Source organism: Ceratotherium simum, chromosome 26 (assembly GCF_057802395.1).
Source record: "Ceratotherium simum simum isolate JZ-2026a chromosome 26, ASM5780239v1, whole genome shotgun sequence".
Lineage (NCBI taxonomy): Eukaryota > Metazoa > Chordata > Mammalia > Perissodactyla > Rhinocerotidae > Ceratotherium > Ceratotherium simum.
The window spans coordinates 12,907,625-12,933,827 of record NC_141925.1 but is presented as its reverse complement, the minus strand read 5'-3'; the positions used below and the strand labels follow the sequence as shown (position 1 = coordinate 12,933,827).

Here is a 26,203-nt window from a genome sequence, read left to right as displayed (position 1 = left end):
CTGCAAAACTGAAGCTCCACACCCAGTAAACACCAACTCCCCATTCCCCGCTCCTCTCACCAGCCCCTGGCAACCACCGTTCTTTCTGTCTCTATGAATTTGACTACTTTAGGTACCTCATATAAGTAGAATCATACAGAATTTGTCCTTTTGTGCTGGCCTATTTCGATTAGCATAATGTCCTCAAAGTTCATCCATGTTGAGCATGTGACAGAACTTCCTTCATTGTTAAGGCTGAATAATACTCCATTGTATGTGTATAGCACATTTTGTTTATCCGTTCATTGTGAGAGATACATTTGATTTCTGTAATATTTGAGACTCTTCCCTCAGATTGATGTTGGGAGCTAAGTGGAATGGGCTGGGAAGGGTATGTGTTTTAGGTAGCTGTGTTTCTGGGAGGTGAGTCCCCTTTCTGTGTTTTGCTGTCAGATCCAGTGCTTAATGCTGTCCCAGTGCCCAACATGGCACCTTCAGCAGTCGGCTGGGAGAGACACTCCTGCGATGCACTGAATCGCTGGGTAAGAATGGCGGTCCTGGGTTCTTTCTTCCGCATCCCAGATGGTCAGGATAACGTGTGGTCACGTCTGGAAATCAGACCCACGGGAGAGAGCCTCCTGTGAGGGTGCTGGGCTTTGTTCTGGGGTTCTTAATCAGATCACCGCTTCTCGTACTGCTGGACTTCTGGCGGGTCCTTTCAACATCGTTCCCTCTGGTGACCATTTCCTGGCTGCCATGAAGGCTGTAAAACAACAGGCAAATGTGGACTGCAGTGCAGCCCCTCGGGAGTGCCAGTGAGCGTCTGTAGCAGTGTCAGAAGGCACGGAAGCCAGAGAGCCCTGAGCACCTCTGCTCGTCTGGCCATACGGATCACAGGCATTATGCTTCGGCTGCCTTTTGACACTCAAATTGTACCTCCGGGATTTTAGTGTAAAGAATGTTCTAAACAATGTAAGGATGTTCACCACAATGGTATCAATCCTAGCAAGACACTGGACATGCCCACCCTAGGGGCTTTGGTGAATAAGTTATGGTATATCCAGTGACGTTCAAAACAGCCAGTATAAACCACGTAGCTGGATGTTTATGGCAGAAGGGAAATGATCATCATAAATTGTATGAAAAAATGCAGGTTACTACCCAGCGTGTAGAATATCATGTTGTATGACAGCAACAGAAAATACACACACACATATACACACAGACCCAGGGTGGGGATACTGCTTGTCAGCAGTGGGGGTTTCTCAGTGGTGTGTTATGGCTAATTTTTATTTTATTCTTTTGGTTTAAGTGTATTTCTTAGACTTTTCTACAATGAACTTGTATTTTTAGTAATAAAAAATATAAAATTTACTGTTTTAAAAAAGAAGTTGCCATAAGTGTTCAAAGAGAATCCAAGATGAAAGGAAACTGGCCCTCCAGGAGCCTCTTGGGTCCGGGGCTGAGGAGACAAGGGCGGGTCTGAAGACACTTGATTCCCTCCGTGCGGAGCGGGCTCACTCTGGCCTTTCCCTGCAGCTGGGAGAACAGCTGAAAGAGCTGGTGCCCACGAGTGGCCTCACCGTCATGGATCTGGAGGTGGAGGGCACGTGTGTGCGGTTCAGCCCTTTGATGACAGCAGCAGGTAACGAGCCTGCATGGATCTGGGGAGCAACAGTGACATGTCTGTCCAAGTCCAGGCTGTGGGCGTGATTAGCTTTCCCTTGTGATATTCTGTTCTCTTTCTTTGGAGAGGCTTTTTCTTTTCTTTCAGACTAAATTTAGGTAGATTAGCCTTCCACTGTAACTTCTCAGAAATGGAGACTTGTCAAGTCACTGAAATTCCTATGTTTTGATGTCCTGTGACCCCTTCCTCTTCTGTTCAGTGGCTTTCAGTCCAGACCGCACATTAGAATCACCTGTGGAGCTGGCAAAGCTCCCATGGGCTGGGCCCCACCTACAGAGGTTCTGGTTTACTTGGTTTACTTGGAATGGAGCCTGGGCGTCTGTACTTTTTAAATCTCCCCTGGTGATTCAAGTAGATCAGCAAAGGCAGAGAACCACTGTTTTAGACGCTTTCGAAAGCAGTATAGCTGAAAGTACGTGGACTTGTATGACAGAAGTCCTGGGTACGTGTCCCTCGGCCAGTTCATACCTGTGGGACCTTGAGTAAGTTCCTTGATCTGCAGACCTCTCCCCACTGCCTCATGATGTGAAGACGAAAACAAGATCATGTATAGGAAATGCCTTAGATCGTGCTTGGCATATTATAGCAGGACTCAAAAAATAAGCTGAAAACAGATATATTAAAAATCTGTGCTTTTTTCTGAGATGATTTAAACATTTTCAGAAAATGTTTGATGGTTTGTCATGAGATGTTTTCAACATTTTTGGAAAGATATTTTCTCAAAGACATCAAAGTAGGAAAATGCGGGCATTTGTCCTGCAAAGAAAAGCCATCACGAAGATGGCCGGTGGCCTCCAGATCCTTTCTAGGAATCTCTGCTCTCCAGCCCCAGCAGCTTAGACCCTAAAACTGGGAAAGCAGGCTGAGGACACCGAGGCAGCACGCACTGAGGCTCAGTGAGGTCACATACAACGTTTGAGTCCCCAGAAGGGAGGGAGCAGTGATGTTGCCAAGACTCTTGGAGCCCGGAAGCCCCGAGACCACTCAGGCTGACCTTCAGAAATGACTGGGTACTGTTGTCATCACCCTGCCCTTCCTGCCTCCCCACCACAAACCCGCCACAATCCCTCTTTCTCCCCATGATGTTAATGTAGAGAGAGAACTGTCTGGTTGCCTCTTGGCTTTTAATCTGTGATAAGATGATGTTTATAGCCTGACATATTAAGCAGTCTTTCTGTGAGAAGAATCTGATTTCTACATTAAATTTTCATTGTGTATTAAATCGGAGGGGCTAATTCTGTCTTCTGTGTAAGAAAAAAATTGTGTCTACACCTGAAGCAGCCGGCTATAATAATTTTTAACTGTATTTACATTGGCATGGCGAGTGATAACATAGATGTTTCTAAACTAGTGGAGATCATTGCAGTCACAGCCCAAGAAATTGAGGAAAACTCAAGGGTCTCTAAGACTAATCAGTGTCTCATTCCTTTTCTGGGTTTTGCCTGGGCAACTGATTCTTCCATATCTGAGTTTTATGGCTTTTTTTTTTTTTAACTCCTCAACTCCAGCTAATGGGGTATACCTAGAGCTGTTGACCTTCCTGAGAGTGGATGTGGGAGCACTACCCTCTCATTTTCAGCCATTCCTCAAGCCTGTCTTTAACATTCTGTGAACGTTGTCAGTTTTAGGCACTCGGGGAGAGGATGTGGATCAGCTCGTAGCCTGCATACAGAGCAAGCTGCCGGTCCTGACCTGCACACTGCAGCTGCGGGAGGAGTTCAAGCAGGAAGTGACAGGAACCACAGGGCTCCTATACGTGGATGACCCTAACTGGCCTGGAATAGGGGTTGTCAGGTACGGTTTCAGCCTGCCACCTGCTGTGAGTTTCTCTTTGCTGTATGAAGACCATGGGTGGGTCATTTGTGAACCAGCTTAGAAATCTAAGATGAATACGTGTAGTCACAGTACATGTCTAATGAAAATTCAACTGGATGTTCTGGGCATTTACAAAAGCACAGCAGGCGGCTGGCCTGCTGCTGTACCCAGTGAAGTAGGAGTCACTGTGTGTTCTTTTTCTGTGCCGACTCATAAGTGACTAGGAGAAGATACATACAGGTATAAACTGACAAATAGTTACTGTCCACGGTGTATAGAGAATTACAGATCACTAAGAAAAAGAAGCCAGTTCCCCAGAGCAGACTCCTGTCCTGTGTCGTCAGCGTGCGCAGACCTTCCTATGGCTGCTCTCCATCTCCTTTCAGGATGAGGGAAGTCTCCTTGTTCTGCTATGAACGATGAGACTTCCAGACCTTGCCTCGCTCTCTAAATGTCATGGACCTAGAAATGTGGGCTTTCCTTGTGACAGTCTTGCCCGTTTTCCATCTAGAGACCCTCTGAGGGGCTCCCTTGCCCCTTTCTCTCATTCTGCATTCTCGGTAATCTCTAGCAGCTATGCTCCATCTGCAGTCCTGTGTCTGAAGAGACATTTGATCTCTGAGATTGAAATACTGTTATTTGATATTGTTTATAGGTATGAACATGCAAATGATGATAAGAGCAGTTTGAAATTAGATCCAGAAGGGGAAAAAATCCATGCTGGACTCCTGAAAAAGTTAAATGAACTGGAATCTGACCTTACATTTAAAATGGGTAATTACCACTTTTATAAGTCATCTGTGAACTCTGGAAGGCCATTTCTAACTGGCTTAAAGGAAAATGGGCTCTGTCTCTTTGGAGGAAACATTGGTTTAGTTTTTCCTAGAGTGAGGTAGCTCCTATCACCTTCCCCTTGCGCAGCCTCTCCGGCTTCCCGTCTCCTCATTAGAACCACTCTCCTCTCCCCATAGGGGAGGCTCCTTGGTGCGTGGTTATTTATGCTGTTGTACAGGAGAGCAGGCCCGTGTCTGACTCACAATAGAGGACTTGGGAACCACGTTGATCTGTTGTTTCTTCCTGCAGGCCCTGAGTATAAAAGTATGAAGAGCTGTATTTATATCGGCATGGCGAGTGACGACATAGATGTTTCTGAACTAGTGGAGACCATTGCAGTCACAGCCCGAGAAATTGAGGAAAACTCAAGGGTCTGTAAGACTAAGTGTTTCATTCCTTTTCTGGGTTTTGCCTGGGCAACCAGCTGGAGTCAAGAAGGAAGAAGCTACCCTCAGAAATGTCTGTTCATTCATTCTTATCCAAGAAGTTTTCAAATGCTTCCTGTGAGCTAGGCATTGTGCCAGGCATCAGGAATGCCAAGTGGATTTGACATGGCCCCTGCCCTCAGTGAACTCACAAGCCAGTGGCAGGGGGAGAGATACTTATAACCAAGTGAGGTAGTAAATGCGATGGAGTAGAAATTAGGAGTAGCTGAGCATTCAGGAAGATGCAGTCACCTCTGCCTGACAGGGTCAGGGAAGACTTCCTGATTGGAGTGGGTCCTGAGGCTGAATGAGACACGTTTCTGACAACAGAACTTTCCACCAGTAATTGACCTGCTTCTCTTGGCCAGTTGGCATGGAGGACAGGCTATAAGGCTTAAAGGAGGTTCTCCAAACCAGACATTTGAATCACTAGAAATCACTCAAAATGGGAGAAAAGAGATTAAAGCCAGACTGGTCTGAGAGGAGACAGAAACACCTGTCATGTGATTCACTATTGGTGGACGTAGGGAAGAGAAGGAAGTTTGAACTGAGGCTGAGGAGCCAGCTTTATTAATTTTTGGTGGACTTCTTGAAGTGTCTTCCAAACCTGACTATATCACTTCTGACTCCATTTCCACAAATGTTGAGCAGTGTGTATTTTCTTTTGAAATGAGATTCAGTTCATAGGGACAGTTACTTCTCCTCTCTGTTCCTGGCAAATGAGGCTGGTGACCAAGGTGTGTCTGCATAGGCCTCCTTGAGCATTTTATCCTCTTCTATTTGGTTTTCTATTTCATTTTTACACTGACGTTTAAAAGCGCAGAATTCCATTTACTAACATACTTGCGAAAAATGTCCCCAGTGCTGTGTCATAGTTCTTCTAGGCCCCAGGCAAGAAGCTTAGACAAGTAATGTCTTTCTTGGTCTTAACACAGCTTCTGGAAAACATGACAGAAGTGGTTCGGAAAGGAATTCAGGAAGCTCAGGTTCAACTGCAGAAGGCAAATGAGGAGCGACTTCTGGAAGAGGTGAGGCCCCAGACTGGACTTCCCAGCTGGCATCAGGCCGGAAGCCAGACTTGACAAGATGATCTTGAGCAACGGTTATGTTTTGCAGGGGGTGTTACGGCAGATCCCTGTAGTAGGATCCGTGCTGAATTGGTTTTCTCCAGTCCAAGCTTCACAAAAGGGAAGAAGTTTTAACTTAACAGCAGGTAGGACTAACTAGCTTCCTCCCAGATCCCATTTACCTTCAGAGTTTGACTAGATGCCATGGGATCCCACACTCGAGAAGCCTTGTATACATCCCATGCTTTGTTACCAGGGACCATGCCAACAACCTGTCTAAGGAGACGAGATTTTTCTGCCCCGTGACTCTCTTGTCTTCCCTCTCCCACCCCGACAGCTGAAATAGCACGAAAGCAGATACCCATTGCCCACAGCAGACTCCTCTTCCTGAAATCCAGCAAGAACATGTTCACTCAGCTGTTCAGATCCTCAAGACAATGTGTCTTGGGCATTTTGGTTCAGTGTTAATATTCCTTGCAGTCCTCATTAGTGTTCTGCCCCAGCAAAGGGCTGCTTTTGAAAGAGGAAATTAAAAGATTGTAGTCTGTAACACTGGACCATTTTATTTCAAACCAGGCAACCAGCAAGTATTACCACTTGTTGGGAATTGGGGAAGAGGATATCCAGCTACAGGACTCCTCCCTTCCTGTTCTGCCCAGGGAATAATTCCCTGAACCTGGGGCCCCTTCCTCTATCCCTTCCCCAGGAAATGATGACCACACTGTCATATGACAGCAAGAGAGCATCTGACTCTTCACCCGCCAAGCCTCAGCCTTCAGCAAAGAGGCAACTGTTCCTTGTTGCTCAAGTACGTTTCCCACTTGGGCCCGCTCCCCAGGCATGCTCGGGCCACGCTGCTGGCTGAGTGTTGTCACATGGACATGAGATACCTGGGGAAACGAGCAGGACTGGGACTCGTGAGCTCTCTCCAGTTCCTGGCACGTTCAGCAGTGCTGAAGTCTCCACCAGTCTATGCGAGGCTGAATGGCTGGAGAAGCTTATTAGGGAACAAGGCTGAGTGGGGGCATCTCCCAGGGCAGCCTGTGCCAGAAGCTTCCGCACACCCCTCTCTTTTCCCGGCAGGCTCTCTGGAATCCACAGAACACACATATGTCTACAAAGTACAAGGCACAGGAGTAACACCACCTCAGACCCCCTCAGGCACTCGCACTAAACAGAGACTTCCAGGTACGTTACATCTCCACGTGTGAGTTCATCAACACTGAAGGAAACTGGCAGTGTTTCTCTGGGGAAAGTAGACCTTTGCGTCATGCAGTGGTTTGGTATTACCTGCATTCCTTTCTTTTCCTCACTCTTTAACCCAAAGTCCTATTTCTCATCAATTAAGACTATCACTGTCCTGTTAAATAGCCATGTCCGCAGCCTTGGGGCTTTAGCCGTGGAGCAATGGCTCTGTGGCCCTCCAGTGGGGAAGTTAGGGCCTTGAGAGCTGGCATCCCGTTTAACCTGGCCTTTACTCTCCTGAGCTTTTCCCAGTGAAGTTACCTCAGAAGTTCTCAGTCTTGGGAGCATGTTAGTGTCATATCGACTCTCATTTCTCGCCTCATCACTTAAATATTTCAGAGTCAGTAATTCCAGGGATTTTTGCTAAAGCAATTGTAATTAAATCGCTTGTTGCACAGAGAGCTTTTGTTGCAGGAGTGACCTTTACCAAGATTTCAGTGCTGTTCATGGATCTTTCTCTAGGACAGAAGCCTTTTAAAAGGTCCCTAAGAGGTTCAGATGCCCAGAGTGAGACAAGCTCAGTCAGTCACATTGAAGACTTAGAAAAGATGGAGCACCTGTCTGGTGGGCCGGAGCAAGATGCCCTGGAGGCTAACAGTCCTGAGCAACACCCAGGGACTCCCACCCCTCAGGAAGGCGAGCAGACTGGGGCCCTCCAGAACAGGGCCCAGCGCCCAGAAGATGACCACCCACAGGTAGAAGAACCGGAGAGCTTAAGATAAAATTCAGTGTTTGCTTTGAGACTGTTCTGAATAGTTTCAGGGAAGATGAAATTATACTGAAAATGTGAACTGTGCCATATGCTAATACAAGAGAAATTACTGTTATTTGTGCTTTACTGGGATTTCTGCACAAATATGTGCCTGAAAGCCAGGCTTTCTAGAAAGGCAATTGACTTGTCTAATTTTATGGGTATGTAGAACAACCAACAACTATTGTTTCTGTCTACCCAAACATTTTTCCCCGAGTTACCATAAACACTTTTTATTCACAAAGAACACTTAGAATTTCAAGTGCCTGCCACTTGAAACACTTGCTCTTATCTTTCGAAACATAAGCGTAAGAAGTTACTAGGTTGCACACAGAACTTTTTGGTCGGAAGCTTTCTTCAGAACTCTCTGGGTTCTCTGCTGCACTCTGCAGAGGGCAGACAGATAGCATTCTTGGCCATCTGTTTTAGTTGGTGTTTTAGTAGTTTGATCAGGTTGCAGTATACAACTGGATTGTGTTTGGCTTGAAGGAGAATGGGTTTCAATGGGATTGTAAATATGAGTGTCAGAAGCCCTCTCCAGCCATCCCCAACTGCTGCTTTCCCTGGACACGAAAGTAAGGACTGTGTCCATTCAAGCTGTGGCAGGGTCATCAAGCAAATTAGAGCGGGCAGTGCTTCTGTCTGTGACTTTCCTCTGCCACAAATCCATTTCTCCCTTTATATACTATTTGTAAACAAATTAAAGACTCATCTATAAAGAGTTAACTGTAAAGACTCTTCTTGACCATATATATATGTATATTTTTAAATACTGGTAAAGCTTTTAAATTGGCACACAGCTACAGACTGTACTCATTTCTATGTTTAATATCTGAAAACCCGATAGATGCTACTCTTAAGAGCCTAATATTAAATATGGTGTGGAGCACCTAGTGAAGTTTCAATTCTAAAATAAGTATACTTTTGACCAGTTTCACATGGGAGCTTCTGTAGCTTCTGTTCTACTAGCAGCTCACCCCTTTGGGTCCAACTCAGAAACAAGAACCAGAACAGTGATCTTTCTCAGGCTGATCAAGCCAGACTACTGCTGAAAAAACTGGAAGTAAGCCCTTACTTACTGCCTGTCTCTGCTTTCCCAAAAGCACGGCAGCACTTCATTTATCACAGGTGTGGCCCCTGTGCCTTTAGTCCAGCCAAGTCAAGCTATTGAGACCCAAAGATGGTGGGAAGTCACATGGGGTATGTGGACTGTAGTATTGGAAGCCTTAGTTTATACCACATTAAGCCTATAATTACACTCTGATTTGATGTGATTTCTGACATTTGGCACTGGTCAAAATGCAATTTTCCTTTTTCTTTTTTTTTGGGGGGGGTACAGATGATTAAACAAAGTCTTCCCTGTTTATTTGGTGCAATGAAGTATAACAGATAAAATGGGGGAAGGGGAAATTATCACCTTTAACAAAATTAATTTTTAAATGTTTTTATATATATTTGGAATTGTTAATTGGTTTTGCTGAACCAGAATTTCACCCTTGAGGTACTATTTGAATGTTGGTTTCAATAAACGTTCTTGAAATTGTTGCCAGTGAGTTCAGTTCATCAGTCTTACTATTAATCAGGACTCGTGACTTCCTTGTGGATAGCTATTTCAGAAAAATAAAGGTTGCTAAAAATATAGCTTGCATAATAATCACAATTTGGGCTTTTATAATGACCTTACACCTGCAAGAGCAGATGTATCAGTGGCTTTGTGTCACGCTCAGAGATTAAATTTAGTCTCGTGGAGATGATCTGTGCTAGAATGGTACTGCAGAACAGTGAGCTCACACCTGCTCTTCTGTCTCAACCTTTCATCTCATCCGTCCACAAGTCCATGTATCAGTTTTGGATTGGATGTTTCTACAATATTTTTGGGCCAAAAAAGAAATCTCTGTGAGATGTATAAATTCTCACTGAATTTTACTGCATTTTTTTTTTTTTAATAATTTTATTTTTTTTTCCCCCAAAGCCCCAGTAGATAGCTGTATGTCATAGTTGCACATTCTTCTAGTTGCTGTATGTGGGACGCGGCCTCAGCATGGCCAGAAAACTGGTGTGTCCTGCGCACCCAGGATCCGAACCCGGGCCACCAGCAGCGGAGCGCGCGCACTTAACCGCTAAGCCACGGGGCCGGCACAATTTTACTGCATTTTAAATATTGTTTTTTAAACACTCAATTACAATTTTTCCTTTATTCACTAATTTAGCAGAATTAGAAGTACTTACCTAAGTATCTGAAATAGCTGCTTGTAGACTAGTGAGACAGGTGCCTTCTCCTCTGCCCCTTATTACTAACCAAAAAGCAAAAGCTGGATGTCAACTTTTTAGTAAAGCAAAAAGTAAACCTAAACAAATACCTTTGCCAAAATAAGATTTTATTTCGAAAGTTATTTGAAAGACACTGAGTAAGGAAGGAGACCTAAGACTCAACGGTTGTAGATTCCAAATTCATATTCTTTCCAACCCCACCAATGGTCTTTGTCATGCCAAAAGGTTGCTTTCTTTGGTAATTCCTATTTTTAGCTTCCTGGAGAAGAGATCTTTTCCCATAAGCCATCTTCATTTTTTTTGTAGAGGAGAGCTTTATTTCCAGGAAACAGCGTGTTAGTTGGAGATGGGTATTTTTTTAAAAACATCAAGGTAGATCTAATATGTTCAACAAAGTGGGGGGGCTCAGCCAGAGGTGAAGTGGAAAGGTTCTGGAAAAACAAGATTTGGGGCATGAGAGAAGAGTAAGCTCGCTCTGTTCCCTACTTTGATAAAGATGTCAAACAGGGTACCTTTGTGTTCCTTAAACATTAATCGGGATGTTCTCAGATCACTATATAAATATATATAAATTGTAAAATTACATAAACAATGAGGTACTGGGTTAATGAGGAAAAAGCAGTTGGTTGCTTACTGCTTCACCTACGCAAATATCTATCCAGGACATTGCTTATCCCCAGCTGATGAAGAAGTTACATGGGGTCTGCCAATGGCATCCTAAAAATAACTACTACCCACTGACAGAAAAGCAGCTGTTATCTAGTTTAAACCCTTTTTTTCTTACATATGAGGAAACCAGGGTCCAGAGATTTAAGATTTACCCAACCTGTAATTCTCACCTCTAGTATTTGCTTATCATCCTGCTGCAACCAGAAATCCACATGTGGAAATGGCATCCAGGAATATGGTCCTATACAAAGTTGTTCTGTCTTTGCATCGTAAATACTAATCATCTAAAAGAGAACATTTCAGGGACAGAATTTAAGGAATGTTATCAGCTTCTCAAAGCCTACCATTCAATCAAGCTCCAGTGTAATCTAGCACTTAAGGCATTGATCTGGATGATAAGCTTCTTTAAAATTGTGTCTTATAATAACAAAAACTATGTACTGAATACTTCCAGTATGTCTGTACTGTACTTTGTGGGTAACAGACATTATTGTGTTTAGTCCTGACAACAATCCTGCAGGAAGATGGCATTTTTCCCATTTTGGTTGAAAACCCAAGGCTCAGAGAAACAGGGCATATTGCCCACGGTCACATTTCCAGTAAGCTTCAGAGCTGGGTCTCAAACCCAGGTGTGTCTGACTGAAGTCCATGTTCCTCATTGCTACATAAAACACTGCCTCATTATTTATACCCCAAGCAACTAATTATCTTGCTGCTTAAAAGTACACAATGCCTGTTGCCCCATCAAAAGGAAGGAAAAACCAATTTGTAAAAATGCTATTGTGCCAAATGATCAATTCTCTGAATTCCCAAATCTGCCAATGGTAGTTTTCAGCTTAACCTGCAATGTTCAATTTTGGTTACTGAGACTGAAATATTATCTAAATCAAGGCTATTAGGCTACTTGAGAAATTGCAATAGGAATCCTAAAAATGTTAAAGGATTGGATCACTCTGAATCCAAACTTTATTTTCCAGTGAAAATGCCAGCATTTCATAAGCGCAATTTCTTTTTGTTCCCTGAATGTGATTTCTGTTTTTCACATTTTAAGCATTTTTAAAGGATTCTTTCACCCATTCCTAAATGGCATGTAAGTCTTAGGTTTTTATTTTTCTATCTTTTAAAATTGAGATGTTATTGAGGGCCGGCCCCGTGGCGTAGTGGTTAAGTTCAGCACACTCCGCTTTGGCGGCCTGGGTTTGTGGGTTCGGATTCTGGGTGTGGACCGACACCACTCCTCAGCCATGCTGTGGTGGCGACCCACATACAAAATAGAGGGAAAACTGGCACAGGTGTTAGCTGAGGACTAATCTCTCTCAAGCGGAAAAAGGAAGATTGGCAACAGATGTTAGCTCAGGGCGAATCTTCCTCACAAAAAGAAAAGATTTAATTAAAAAGCACCCTCAGGCAATCAGGCTTTTAAACTGATTTGATCATTCCTTTGGGCTAATCAATTTGTTCCAGCAGGTTGCTCTTCAGTGACCTGGTCCAAAGGACCAAGTCTTCCCCCTTCCTGGCTCCCCTTTCTTTGTTGGAACTTTACCGTAAAGTCTTACAAAGTAAAAGGGATTTGTTCTTTTTTGATCTGGATGCTGGGGGTTCATATTACTTCCCCCTAAGCCTTCAAGGCAGAGAACAGGGGTCTTGAGCTTTAACCTATAAACATGCATTATTCTATATGTGTGAGTACGTGATGGTTCCTGATAATTTACAGCTTTAAAGACGCTGACGTAAACTTTTCATTTCTAAGGTCTATAAAACTTCAGGCTTTGGGATTTGAGCCCCCCACCCCACCCCTTTTTTTTCCTTAACCACTTAACACAAAGGTGATTTCAAACTTACTGGTCCTCCTGTTAAAGCTCGTGCAGCCCGCAGCTCCTCCTCCGGACCTCGATCTTGGAAGGAGGCTCTGTAAATCTCTGCAGTTTTTATGTTGACAGCTGTGAGGGAAAACAGGATGACTTTGAGTTGACAAAAGACAAAAATGGAAAGTTTGCACAGTCTTACATTTCTACCACCCTACATAATAGAAATGGATGAGTCTTCCTCAAAGAGAGAAAAGAGTGGAAATTGAACAAAATTACTATCTGTAGCTTCTCCCTTCCTGGAAACAGGAAGTGCAGGCCTTTAGCCAGGCATCTCACTGACATTAGCTGAGGCCTGCACTGGACGACGTAAGACTTTGTTCCAAACCTAGAGCTGCACCCCCGTGGGAAGTGCACCGTCTCTTCAGGCAGGTGCCTGGCAAAGCCTCCCTGCTCAGCCCTGTGACCAAACGTATCTGCGAGTGGCTCGAGGTAGAAGAGTGGCCTGTGACCGTGGCCAACTCTGGTGTTTTTGTTTTAATTTTTACTATTTCAGACATACACAAAGTTATAGAGAATAATGAACATCTGTGTACCCACCACCCAGCTAAATAAATTAATTACAGATATGGTAGAAGCCCTCTGCAAAGAGCCAATTTCATCCTTTTATATCCTCAGGAGTCTGAGGGGCTGTCACAGGAAGGAAGAAGGTTCTGGGTTTTCTTGAGCCTGATAGTTTTACACTTTCTTTTGTAGGATCTTTGTTCTCAATCAAAACCTTACTTGGTTCCCTGTGTCTAAGAAGATTCAAATGCGCCACTCCAGCCCCCAGAGCATGGGCTGGAGAAAAGCATGCTAGCCTCCTCGGGAGCAGAGCGCCACAGACACTGAGCAGCTCCTGTTCCCAGTGGCTCTGCCTATGCTTTATATTTACTACCTTGTCTTCTCCTCACGGTCTTAGGATGTGGACACTTTCTCTATTTTGTAGATACTAGTTAGAGAAGGGAAGCTACTTCCCAGGGTCCCCCAGTGAATACACAGGAGCCGAGATTTGAACCTAAGGCTGTAACATCCTGACAGCAGCGGGCTCACTAGTTCCCTGAATAAGCCTTCAACAGGAACCTGCCTTGTCACCACATGACCAGCCTCCACCTGAAATAAATACACTACTTACCAATGCCATAAATTATCGGAAAGTGGTTTTCATTTTCTTCCCGGTCATTTAATTCTAACAAATAAAAAACAATATTTTTAAGATCTAATTTTTAAGAAATACTAAACAGTATTTCTTAAGTACAGCTTCCATTTTCTATAATACGGGCCAAGAAGGAGCCCCCACTGCAAACGGAAAAAAAATCAGAAAACGGAAGGGACTATTTTCCTGTTTCCCTGCTGAGTCCCAGAGCAGTCAGGTTTATATTGAATAAACTGCCACTTCCAGAGTCAGTGCCTCCCCACCATCTACACGCTTGGCAATCTGCCACGTAAGGTGGTAGCTCCTCTTGGGGTCTGGTCCCTCCTTCCCAGGAGTACAGAGGAGGCTTCTGAAAACCCCAAGGAAGGAAAGATGAGTTGCACTGAAGGGGGGGTCAGGATCTCAACTGAGGCCGAGCAGGATTTGGACATGGGGAAGGAGCAAAAGGCCATTCCAGCAGATAGGAAAAGCCGAAACAAAAGTCAGCAAAGCATCGCCAAACTGTCTTCTGTGACTGAGGTACTGATGCTAGGTCCTGCTTTAAGGGTGAGGGCAAAATGTTCCTGAAATCTACAGCTTTGTTTTACGAAAGATGGCAGACTTACCTGTCACACATAATGTCACTAAGTGAATATCATCTTCTTGTCTGTCAAATTCACCTACAATTAGAATTTTAAAACTGGATGTCAAAAAATTTAATTAGCAGAACATATGCTGAGCAAGTCAAGAGGGGACGGAGGGACAGAAGCCAGGTGAGCCATCTCTGTTCCACTGCCCTTTTAGCCACAACCTGGCCCATCTATCAGAGGCCAGATCCGCATGAACTGACACCACCGAGGCTTGCCTGCCAAATGACAAGACATGTTCCCACCCAAGCCCAAAGGAAAATGTGACCAAGGCTTCCCATTTTTCTCTCCATTCTGAGGGGGGTGGGGGACAAACGGACTCATGAGATTTTTACTCTTTTCCTAAGTGACTTTTTTTCCTGATTATCAGAGTCATAAAAATTTTGATCGTTGTAAAAAATTGGGAAAATACAGGAGAGGATAAGGAGTATATGGGATTTTAATGGTGTAAGAACGTGGGCTTTTAATGCCCATAATCCTAGCAGTTAACATTCAGTGTATTTTCTTCCCTATCTTCCTATGCACAGCTGAGCTCATACCATGTAGACAATTTTATATCTTGATTTTTATATATGTATTTTCCCATGTAATTAAAACCTCTTAAGTATTATTTTTTAATGGCTACATAACTATTCCTCTACTAAAGGACATTAGATTATTTCCTATTGTAAGTAATGTTCTACTGCTCATCTTTGGGCATAAATCTCTGTGCACATTTCAGATTATTTTCTTAGAATAGATTCCCAGCAGGGAATTACAGCGTCAAAAGATATGGATGTTCTTAAGACTTAAACCATGATGCCAAATCCCCAACAGTTTGCACCAAAATATATTCCAGTACTGTGTGAATAGGCCCTCACTGCCTCACGGTTAATTAACACAGAATAATGTCTTTTTTTAAAAAATACTTTTAATAAGGAAAAAATGGTATCATCAGTGTTTTAATTTTCTGCAGATTAAAATGGACATTTCTGCCCAGAGGGTGGTTCTGTTTTTACACAGTACAGAGTGTTTACCATTTTCGAATGTGTCAACTGCTATTTTAAAAGAAAATCTTGTCCCCCTCCTATAGCCCCTAAAAATTCACTCTGTGCTCTTCAGTCTTTATGTAGCATTCCAAGCTGAGTGGTTTATCTTGTTCCAAGCAGGTGTGCCCCTCAGGTTTTGTACTAATTGGGATTTTTATCCAAGCAAAAATAAGTACAAATTTTTATCAAATTTGGGGAAAAAACAGTGAACTTACTAAGAAGTTGATGAGTAAGTTTTTGTGACAACTGCCTATCGTCACTGAAGCCTCCCACGAGGTGCACTTCCAGCCTGGCAAAGAGATGGGATGGTGGTCAGAGCCCAGCACAACACAGCGCCAGCGCACACGGGTTTCGCTTTGAATCTTAGTTCTCAGCTTCCGTGAACCCTCGCTCTAGAGCAGCGCTTCCAGGCCTTGCTCGTGCCATGGCACAGACAGAGGACAGCTGTGGGGCACACTGGGGGGGATGGGGGAGGCTGCCAAGGCTAGGCAAGCTTCTGGGGACCCTGCCCAGGTGCCCCGATGGCGGAGAGGATCTGTATCTTAACACAAATATGATGCCGCCTCGATGCACAGGGTGAGAAACTCTGCTCTAGAAGAATACGACTGTATCACACTATTTACCCACCGAAAGCAGGATACCGCCAAACCCTCTTAAATGTCTTAGCCCCAGAGCAACTGGGGTATAGGACTGGGAAGGGGAGCCAGCTCACGATGATTACAGGCCACTTCGGGGAGGCACTGAAGTGGACCCCTCCCAGGTGCTGTCTCCTCATGTCCACCTACCTTGGCGAGAGTGCTTATCATCTCTGTTCTACAGAGGAGGAAACCGGGTCTGTTTCTAAAGCACATGCTTACCCACTACAACAGCTTTCCCCAAAGTGTGTTCCCCTGAACACGAGCCACATGAGACAGAAAAGAGTGTTCTTGGAGTTAAATCAGTTGGGAAATCTTGCCTATGTAACCTGTCCCTGGGAGTCACAGTGCACATTCGCACAGTAAGGCTCTGAGGAGTCCTGTAGGTGCAAGAACCAAACTAACTCTGTTTAACGCTGCTCCCCACGCTCATGTCTCTACTGACCCCTGGTCCAGAGCCTGGGACAAGCGGGGACGAGAGCTTGGGAAAGTGCGGCCATACTTCACACTGCCTTCTACTGATGGACAAACCCTTCCTGAGGAACGACCCAGAATCTTCTGTGTGCCCAGCATAAGGTGAGGCATCGAGTGGCTTCATAATAAACAGTAAATAGCAAGACGAGCCGTGACTGCTGTGGCTTTGCTCGCCACTGGGCTGCAGGTCTGTGTTCTGAGTCGTCACTGCAGCAAACTTCCCCGAGTGACCAGGTTACTTCCTCCATGAACAGAGCAGGACTATCTCACAACCACCTTCTGAGAATCTCGGAGTTGGGCCTGTGGCCAGGTCCAGCTACGTAATAGGTGGGGCCCGGTGCAAAAGGAAAATGCCATTCTGCGACCACAGGCCGCAAGCCCGTGAAGCTGGCCCAGCCTGTGTCACGGACCCAAGCAGAATTAAGTTCAAAAACTGATCTGTTTTTTTTAATCCCTGGGATTCTAAGAACTTGTGTAAGACTGGACTAGTTCACTCACTGGCTACCTTAGACTTCAAATAAAATGAGAGCAACGCCTGCCAAGTCGCCTCAGTGAGGGAGAAAGGAGAGGGGACAGGTGTGTGAGCTCTGGCCTCACGGCCAGACCTGGGCAGCGGGCCTCCACGGAACTCGCTGTGTGACTCCGGGTAAGCTGAACCTCAGTGTCAGCGTCTGAGACAGAGGTGCTTATACTTCCTGTAACCAGTGGGAGCGTCAGAGGCTGTGTGGATGGTCAGACATGTACAGACGGTTAGCTTGTACAGAATCCACAGTAAAGCCACTGCCGTTCTGCACCCCCTCACCCCCAGCGTCCTCAGGTTTCTTCCCTGCCTTGTTTTCCTTCACAGTCCTTTCCACCATTTACCCTCCCATTTTGCTTCCTGAATGTCTCCTTGCTTTACAATAGGAGTGCCTTGGAGCAGGTTTTTGCTACTCTGTTCACTGCTGTTTCCTTGGCACCTATGACAAGTTCTTGCTCACAGGAAGCATTCCACAAATAACTGCAGGAGTGAATGGATGAATGAAGAGATGCCACATCTGAGCTATCACAAAGCAATGTCCGATACGTGAACATCTAAAAGTACATTACTGAAAGTGAACCACAGGTTCAAAGGCAAACCTCCCACTTAGAACCCAGCACCGTTTCCCTGCCTGTACCCATCACCCATTAGTTCACTCAACAACACTGACGAGGGGCCAAGGCTGTGCCACGTCCCGCTCCAGGGGAACAAGACGGCCACAGTGGTGGTGACAGGCTATGTAGCTGTAACACCTTCCACAGCTATTTCCTCTACACAATGGTGCAAAGTTCCCAATATCACAAAAGAGAGTAGCGTGGAGCTCACCTTCCACACTGAGCGTGGTCGGAAAAGGATTTTATGGAGTTCATGATCAAGGGGACCTCAGCTTTGGTGTCGGTTCCATCACAATGTGTCAAGCAGGTAGCCCCATTACCTGAAGAACAAGGGTGAAATGACTCAAGTTATTCCCGATGAGAACTCAGTAAGCAAGCCAAGTCTACTCCTGCCCCTTCGAACTGCCTCTTCTTCAAATATCCTGTAAGAAGAAAAAATAGAAACGTCTGTGCTGCCCAGCCAACCCATTCTGACCAGGGCAACAGGGAGATACCATGCAGACCAGAGAACAGAAGCAGAGTCAGGTTTCAAATAGGACACCAGGAAACTCGAATCGAGGAATTAATGGTCCCAAATGTTGGGTCAGTTTAAGTAATGGTTTCCTTCATCTCTCTCATCATACCTGTGTGCCTCAGGACCACAATGTGACAAGTGGTGGCATCATCAGAACCCAGAATGGAGATGGAGCCTGTTTAAAAAAGAAATAAAATAAAATATCCAATAGCCTTTTGGGATAACGCCCAATTCACTGCTTCCTAACCTACCATCCTTTGGGGAGGTCACTGCAAGCTCTCTTTGCTGAACATACAGAAGGCCCTGGGGTCCCACTTGTTGAACAGACTGACCTCTGAGAAGTCTGGCTCTTTCCTGTTTAATTAAAAAAAAAATAAAATAGTGATGGAAATTAGTAAGGATTGAGTAACTAGAGAGGTGGAGAGAGCCAAAGTGGGAAACACACCTGTCAGGTGTGAGGTGTGTGCATTACTGACAGAAACGCTAAAATAAAAAGGCAGCAGTAATTATCAGGGGGAACAAGGCAAAGAAAGCAATGAAGTTCTGTGTTTTTTTTAACCTATAAAGATTTTAGTACCTATGAAATAAGATGCAAAAATCCTTTTTCACAGTTCTTTACAAAAGAGTATGAGACTCTTCACAATTTTACAATTATTGTAAAGAGAATCAGATTATATGGACTACGGAGCGGGTGGCTCAGAAACCACATCCCTTCTTTACTTTCTTTAAAGAGGAAGAGGGGTTAAGACCTTTCCCGTTCCCAAATCTAGTGATCCCACTTCTGGAAATCTGTACTGAGGAAATAATCCAAAATGCATTCATCCCTGTGTTACTGAGAATGGCAAAAAGCTGGGGGCGACAACAGCAAAAGTTAAGTAAATTACACAGAACCAGCTCACAACTACTAACTGCACAGTCACGAGAAATGGAAACTATGGGAAAATAGTTTTGAAACGTCAACTGGAAAACAACATACAAAAGTATAAAAAAAAAATTTAAAGCTATAAATACCCTGTTAATGCAATAATGCAAACTGTTGCATGAGAAAAAACACTGGAAGGAAATTCACCAATATGACCACGGTTGTTAGAACAGGACAAACAAGGTAATTTGACTGCTGCCATTGTCATTTCTCCATTCTCCAAATGTTCTATGATATCGTTATTATTAAAGTAAAAAACCAAAAAGGTTCCCACATAAATCAGCAAATTTATGAAAAGAATAGGTTAATATCAGGTGTCAAAATTTTGTCTAATTGAATAATTTTTATAAATTCTTATACAGTAAGCCTATAAAAAAAAAACCAGGTGGTTAAATTCTTTAATGAAAACTGAATTAAACTTTTTTTTCAAAAATGTCAAATTGATACAACACTAAAATGTAACACTTCTTACTTGCAACAACTGAACTCCTCAATAAACAAATTCTTATCCAAATGTGTCAATATAGAGTCTGTATGTATTGTCTAGACTGGAGAATATTTTCATAGTCTTACATAGGCTTCTGACCATTCCTCATGACAGGTGCTAATCTAGGTTAGTGCTTGCTTCCTTAATAAAATACAAGAGATGGAGAAAAACATAATGATCAGTTTGACGAGTTATACAGTGTTTCCTTTCAATAGAATTCCATTAATTGGATGCAAGGCAGCAATTAGGATGAGACCAGTCCATCAATTTAAGAAATGAACTAAAGGGGCCAGCCCCGTTGCCTTACGGTTAAGTTTGGCACACTCTGCTTCCGTGGCCAGGGTTCAGATCCTGGGTGCCGACCTACACCACTCGTCAGCAGCTATGCTGTGGCAGCGACCCATATACAAAATAGAGGAAGACTGGCACAGACGTTAACTCAGGGCAAACCTTCCTCAAGCAAAAAGAGGAAGATTGGCAACAGATGTTAGCCAGGGCAAATCTTTCTCAGCAAAAAAGAAAAAAGAAAAAAAGAAATGAACTAAAGATTAAGTGACCTGCTATGTAAAATTCGATGGGCAGGGCAGCTCTGCTTGCTGGAGAACTCTATGAGAAATAGACGGGGCTGGCTGCTTTAAAACTCAGAACGCCTCATATCTGTGAGCTCAGTGAATGCTTTCCATTTTCACACTGCTTCGCACCTCCCCTTAATTCAAAATAAGATAAAGGAGAATTCAGCATTTCCTTTTTATTATTCCTTTAATACTTACCTCTCGCTTTGTCCTTTTAGGGGAGGGTAAGGGAGGGAGTAAAGGCAAATTTTTACTGCTCATTTTCACAACTGGGTCACCACCCCAAAGCAAAGCTATTTGTGAAATGAATTATCACTTTCATACCCAAGACCAAAAATCATGTCGTTTCTCAACACAGCTCTTACTATTTCCCAAAGAAACAGAAGCATAAGTTATCAGAAGAGATAATGCCACAAAGCTAAAACAGCATGTTGCTTTGGTCTTGCACTTTAAGAAATGAAAACAGTTTAGCCAAACTTCTCCTCTGTGGGGAAACACATCGTCCTACTTTATAAACTCACATCCCTTCTGAAAGAAAAGTAGCCCCAGTTTTCTCAACTTTTAATATTCTCTGGATACTCGGATTCACTAAAAAAAGATCTTTTCCGTCGCCCCTCCCTGCTACCCCTCATCCTCATTTCCCAATTCCTATTTAATGGCACTATTCTCTTAAGCCAGGGGTCAACGAACTTGTTTCTGAAAAGAGCCAGACAGTAAGTATTTTGGCCTTTGCAGGCCGTGTGGTCTCTTGTCGCACCAACTCAGCTCTGGTGTTGCCGCACGAAAGCTGCATAGACAACAGGTACACAAATGGATGTGGCTGTGTCCCCAAAACACTTTATTTGTGGGCAACACTAAAATTTGCATTTCATATAATCTCACGTGTCACAAAATATTATTCTTTTGATCTTTTTTCAACCACTTAAAAAATGTAAAAACCATTCTGGGCTCAGGGCTATGCACAAACAGGGTTTTGCCCCGGCTGTGGTCCACTGAGCCCTGTGTTAGCCAGTCATTTAGCTGTCCCCTCAGGATGATCCCTTACCCCTGCTGCCACAGTCTGTCAATTCTTCCTTCCAAACAGGAGAGCACGTGTGCAAGTGCTCTGTGCCCGCAGAGCCCAGCGGTGTGTAGGAAATGATCAATAGGTACAGCTCTGGAAACTCAGCCTCCTTCCCACTCCCACTCGCCCTACCTTCTTTCAGGCCTTCATTGTCTTACATCTAAATTCCTGCAATAGAATTTACGAGCGGTAGACAGAGAGCAAGACAGTGCTGGGTTTGGAGCCGCCGGCCTTTCCCCAGTGAGTGCCCTTGGGTGTGCTGCTGACCCTCTGTGATGCCCACCCTGCAGGCTGTGGGAGGATTAACTGAGAGCAGCTTTGTAGTGGGCGGCTGTGTCCATTCCCCACTCTGTCCTCCCCGAGGGCTGCCAGCATCGCTCCTTCAGAACAATTCTGTTACATCACTTTTCTGCTCAAAAAACCTTTCGTAGTCCAGCAACTTCACTTGTAGGAATAATTACAGGGGTTTATAAAGATTTAGCTCTGTGAATGTTCATAATGGTGAAAGATTATAAATATCTTGCATGCTTAAAAGCAGGGACTAAGTTATGGTGCATTCCTCTTGTGGAATTCCATGGAACCATTTAACAAGATGTTGCACGACTGGTTACTGAGCATCCAGTGACTGGTTAAGAGTGAAGGGGCCGGCCCCATGGCTTAGCGGTTAAGCGCACGCACTCCGCTACTGGCGGCCCGGGGTTCAGATCCCGGGCGCGCACTGACGCACCGCTTCTCCGGCAGTGCTGAGGCCGCGTCCCACATACAGCAACTAGAAGGATGTGCAACTATGACATACAACTATCTACTGGGGCTTTGGGGAAAAAAAGGAGGAGGACTGGCAATAGATGTTAGCTCAGAGCCGGTCTTCCTCAGCAAAAAAAAAAAAAACAAAACAAAAAACAGTGAAGACTAGACAGCACCGTCCAAAGGAACTTGTTGCAGTGATGACAATGGTCCGTCTGTGCTCTCACACAGTCGCCACTGGCCACAGGTGGCTGCTGAGCACTTCAAGTGCAGCTAGTGCAACTGAGGAGCTGATCTCTAAATTTTATTTAATTGTAATTAATTTAAATGTAAATAGCCACACGTGGCTAGTGGCTGCTGTTTTGAGCAGCGCAGCTCTAGAGCAAAGGCAGACTGCCAGGGCTCCCTCCAGTCCAGGCTTCACCACTTACAGGATGTGGGACCTTGGGCAACTTCCTCAGCCTCTCTGTGCCTCACAGTCCTCATGTGTAAAATGGGAACAGCAATAGCACCAGCTTCATAGGGCTGAGATGCTCAGCAAGGCCCACTGCGTTACTGTTATTACCGTTGTTGCTGCTGTTAGTCTATGCTAGGCAAGCTCCAGACAGGCTTCCCACTGCTAGTACTACATACTCACAGCATACTGCTACGTGAAGAAGACACACTATAAAACAGAATATACAGCACTGTATCATTTTTACAAGTATATCATATACAAAGAAAAACCCCTGTAAGGATATTTACCAAAATGTGAAGAATGGTTGTGGTCATAGATTCTTTTTTCTTCTTTTTGATGTTTTCTGTTTTCTTACAAAGGGGACACACTACTTGTTACAGAAATATAATTCAACCTTTCATTTTTCCCCACTGCTTAGCAGTTGAAAGATCCATCTAAACCCCTCTAATCTGATCTAACCTACCTCCCTGCGTTTCCCTTCCACTGACCCCTTCTCACCCTCGCTGTGCCAGGGAAACTGCCCAGTCCCCTCGCCCTCGGGGCCTCCTGCCCATCAGAGCCCAGTCTAGCTTGCCCAGCCCCTTCTCCTTTTCAAATCTCTCTCAGGCCTCCATCCTTCTGCCCTTAGACCACTGCAGATGAAGGGACACCCCCACTCCACGCTCCTGTAATGCGAATCAGTCCCCACTACACAGCCCTTCTAGGCCACATCTCCCTAATTGGGCCAAACCTCCCTCCAAGAGGGCCGCTGCCCGGGTATTTCACCACACCCCCGCTCTCTCCACACTTAGTGCGCAGCCTTGGACACGGATCTAACTTTTTATCACAGAAATTTTCACAGGCGTAAAAATGGAGTGTCACCTAAATTCTTTTTTTTTTTTTTTTTTGTGAGGAAGATCAGCCCTGAGCTAACATCCATGCTAATCCTCCTCTTTTTGCTGAGGAAGACCGGCTCTGAGCTAACACCTATTGCCAATCCTCCTCCTTTTTTTTTCCCCAAAGCCCCAGTAGATAGTTGTATGTCACAGCTGCACATCCTTCTAGTTGCTGTATGTGGGACGCGGCCTCAGCATGGCCGGAGGAGCAGTGTATCGATGCACGCCCAGGATCCGAACCTGGGCCGCCAGTAGCGGAGAGCATGCACTTAACCGCTGAGCCACCAGGCAGGCCCTCACCTAAATTCTTTAGGCAGCTGAAATTTTTTCCCTAGGTGAGTCCTGCTCCTGACTTCACTGGTTAATGGTGTGACAGTGACACACTACATACAAGGAAAGTCCTCAGCACAGTGCCTACTAACTGCTAAGTGCCTAGCACGCTGGTGAATGTTACTATTGTTTTTTTGAAATGCAAGTTGAGAATCACACGGAGTTGTCCCTTTTCCCTGTTAGTAACTCCTCCTCAGTCTGCAGCTCATATTCAGGAGTCATTTTGTTCACTCGTTTACGTAACAAATATTTACAGAGCGCAGATGCCTCGCCAAAGACTGCCCCAGGCTCTGAGGACACGAAGCAAAGACACACACTCCATGAGACTGCCTTCAGGAAGCTTACAACCGGGACAGATCAGGAGAGAATGAGCCAAGCAAAATAATTACAAACCGTGCAACTGTTACAGAGGAAACCCCAGGAAGACCTTCCTTAAGCCTAGAGGCTAGGTCGGGCTCCTCTGCTTCACAGAGTGCAAAGGGGCATGTTTTCTTTACGGCCCTTTACAGTTTATGGAATTGGAGCCATTCTGTGATTAAAACCACCCTCCCTAACTAGACTGTAAACGACCCGACTTACACTCGGGGCTCAGTGTGTATCCCCTCCATCAATGAATTGATTGATGTCCCCTTAACTGGATCTGGGGCAAACGGGAGGTTTGGTCCCAGTTTTTTCTACAGTAAGAACTCCTTTCCAGTCTCAGCGAACATGGACTAAGGGTTCAGAGATATATTTGGGGACAAAAGCAGGAAAAGAAAACCAAACCAAATCCTTCCCCCAGGGCGTGGTCCTCAACACGGCCAGCTGGGAAGAAGCAGGGCCCTTTCTTCCGCCTAAAAATAACCGGGAGCCCTAAACCCCCCGGGGGTGGGGGGCGACGGACTAGGGGGCCCACCAGGACACCCCTACCCAACCCTGTCCGAAGCCCACCCTGGACAACCTCCTGCTTCCTGGGGGCCCAAGGACGATGCGGCGTTCACCACGGGGAGGGGATCCCCGCGAGTGCGAGGAGCAAGGGCGGCCGCCCAGGCTGTCTAAACGGGCCGGGTCCGGACTGGGGGCTGGGACTGCCCTGTCTGGGAATAGGGGGTCCCGGGGTGCCCTCGGGCCGCGGTGCTGTGCGACCTTGGGCAAGCCACCTAACCTCTCTGGGCCCGCGTCCCCTCCTCTGGAAGAGAGGGGCCTCAGCAGCTGCCCTCTAAGGTCCAAAAAAGGTAAAGCTCCACAGACGCCCCAAGCGAGGGCACCAAGTGGGCGGCCGGGGCTCCGGAAGTGCCGACAGCGCCTCAGCTGCGCCAAGTTTGAAGTCTGTCTCGGGGGACAGCGCGGCGGTGAGGAGGACTCGGGCCCGCCTGGCCGGTCCCCCTCGGGCCCGCCTCGAAGCCCCGCCCGGGCCCTGCTCACCTCCAGAGGCGGGTGAGCTCGGACGAGGTCCCCGGCGGACTGCGGCAGCCGCACTCGCCGCCCCTCGACCAGCAGCGGCATCGCGGAGGCGGCCGCCCGGCAGGCCCAGGGAGGCGGAGGCCTCCCCAGCCCCCGGCCGCCCGCCGCGCCCGCCCCCGGGCCGCCCCACGCCGCCGCGGGCGCCGCCGGGAATTGGAGTCCGACGGAGGCGGCGCAGCCCCAGCAGGCTGAGGGAACCTAGAGCGGGGCCGCAAGGCCCCCTGGGAAACGTAGTCAAAACACGAGGGAGCGGTCCGCAGCCAGCCTCCTCCGCGAGGGGCGCTGGGAAATGTAGTCCCGAAAGCGTGGGCATGAAGAGAGGGAGGGGAGCTGTGCTTACCGCCAGAGCCTTCGTGTCCTCACTGCCTAGCTCTGTCTGCAGATCAGCCGGGCCCGCACTCATGCCGGCATGAGTGCGGGCGCTGGGGTCTGACTGCCTCGGTTCGGAACACGGCTCTACCTCCGAGTTTTGGAACCTGCTGTGCTGTTCCACAGGACTGTATTCAATGAATAATAAACGTAAACCGTCTTAAACTGGGAAAATACAGCCTAAACTTTGCTAGCCCCACACATTTAGAAATCAACAGCAACACTCGGTACTTAGCTTCCAGTAGACACTCATAGACGGGATACCAACCCTGAAGTAAAGATCAGTAAGGTACAGTCCAGTCCCTACTGACATAGGTACCCTGGTGCCAGGCCTCTCAGCTCGGGGCTCTCTATTCTAAAACTTGGAAATATTACTCCAATAGATCCAACTCCGCAATACGTTAACAAAAAGTAATTTTACAAAAGACAGTAGTGAGATCGAGGAGTCACCTCACAGAGCAAAAACTACTAGACTGTCATTACCTGTATTCCACCTCTTACGTTTTTCCAAGTTCCCAAGGGGATTCTGGAGGCAACAAGAGTTGAGAACCGCTATAATAAGCAATGGCTGGCAGGGCAGCACTCTGGCCCTTTCTCTTCAGTTGACATCTCTTAAGTTGGTACCAAGGAAGTAATGTGGATGAAATGGGAGTTATCTTTGCCTTGAAAAGACTTTTCCATTTAAGTGCTTCCTGCTTACCTAGACTTTCTCACAAAGTAGCCAAACAGCTATTAACGGACTTTACATGCCTTTTCACCAAATCCTCAGGTATTAGTTATTTCCACT

General features: G+C 45.7%; 2 protein-coding genes across 6 annotated transcripts in view; one reads left to right on the top strand and one right to left on the bottom strand.

Annotated features, from left to right (window-relative positions):
* The window catches only part of PDXDC1 (pyridoxal dependent decarboxylase domain containing 1), a 52,470-nt gene extending 43,122 nt beyond the window's left edge, over positions 1-9,348 (top strand). For 2 of the 3 annotated variants that reach the window (XM_087416999.1, XM_004441845.3), the window contains 9 exons: positions 433-521; positions 1,519-1,624; positions 3,289-3,460; positions 4,137-4,255; positions 4,565-4,686; positions 5,676-5,768; positions 5,857-5,953; positions 6,891-6,995; positions 7,515-9,348. In XM_087416999.1, the coding sequence (XP_087273125.1) occupies positions 433-521; positions 1,519-1,624; positions 3,289-3,460; positions 4,137-4,255; positions 4,565-4,686; positions 5,676-5,768; positions 5,857-5,953; positions 6,891-6,995; positions 7,515-7,774 (1,163 nt within the window). In that variant the 3' untranslated portion in view covers positions 7,775-9,348. The remainder of the gene's footprint in view (positions 1-432; positions 522-1,518; positions 1,625-3,288; positions 3,461-4,136; positions 4,256-4,564; positions 4,687-5,675; positions 5,769-5,856; positions 5,954-6,890; positions 6,996-7,514) is intronic. The other variant, XM_087417000.1, reaches the window with a different exon arrangement.
* Positions 9,349-10,160: 812 nt separating this feature from the next.
* On the bottom strand, positions 10,161-25,136 carry NTAN1 (N-terminal asparagine amidase). 3 transcript variants are annotated; one of them, XM_004441847.2, is made up of 10 exons: positions 25,009-25,136; positions 18,406-18,508; positions 18,264-18,329; positions 17,852-17,960; positions 15,613-15,686; positions 14,349-14,402; positions 13,723-13,776; positions 12,586-12,683; positions 10,914-11,027; positions 10,161-10,505 (listed from the first exon to the last, which is right to left on the bottom strand). In XM_004441847.2, exons 1-10 carry the CDS (start codon positions 25,087-25,089, stop codon positions 10,326-10,328), a joined length of 933 nt encoding a protein of 310 aa, XP_004441904.1. In that variant the 5' UTR covers positions 25,090-25,136; the 3' UTR covers positions 10,161-10,325. The 3 variants fall into 3 exon arrangements, with proteins under 3 accessions (XP_004441904.1, XP_004441906.1, XP_004441905.1); XM_004441849.2 differs by lacking the exon at positions 18,406-18,508 and having other exon boundaries at positions 25,009-25,090; XM_004441848.2 differs by lacking the exons at positions 18,264-18,329; positions 18,406-18,508 and having other exon boundaries at positions 25,009-25,088.
* Positions 25,137-26,203: the final 1,067 nt, after the last annotated feature.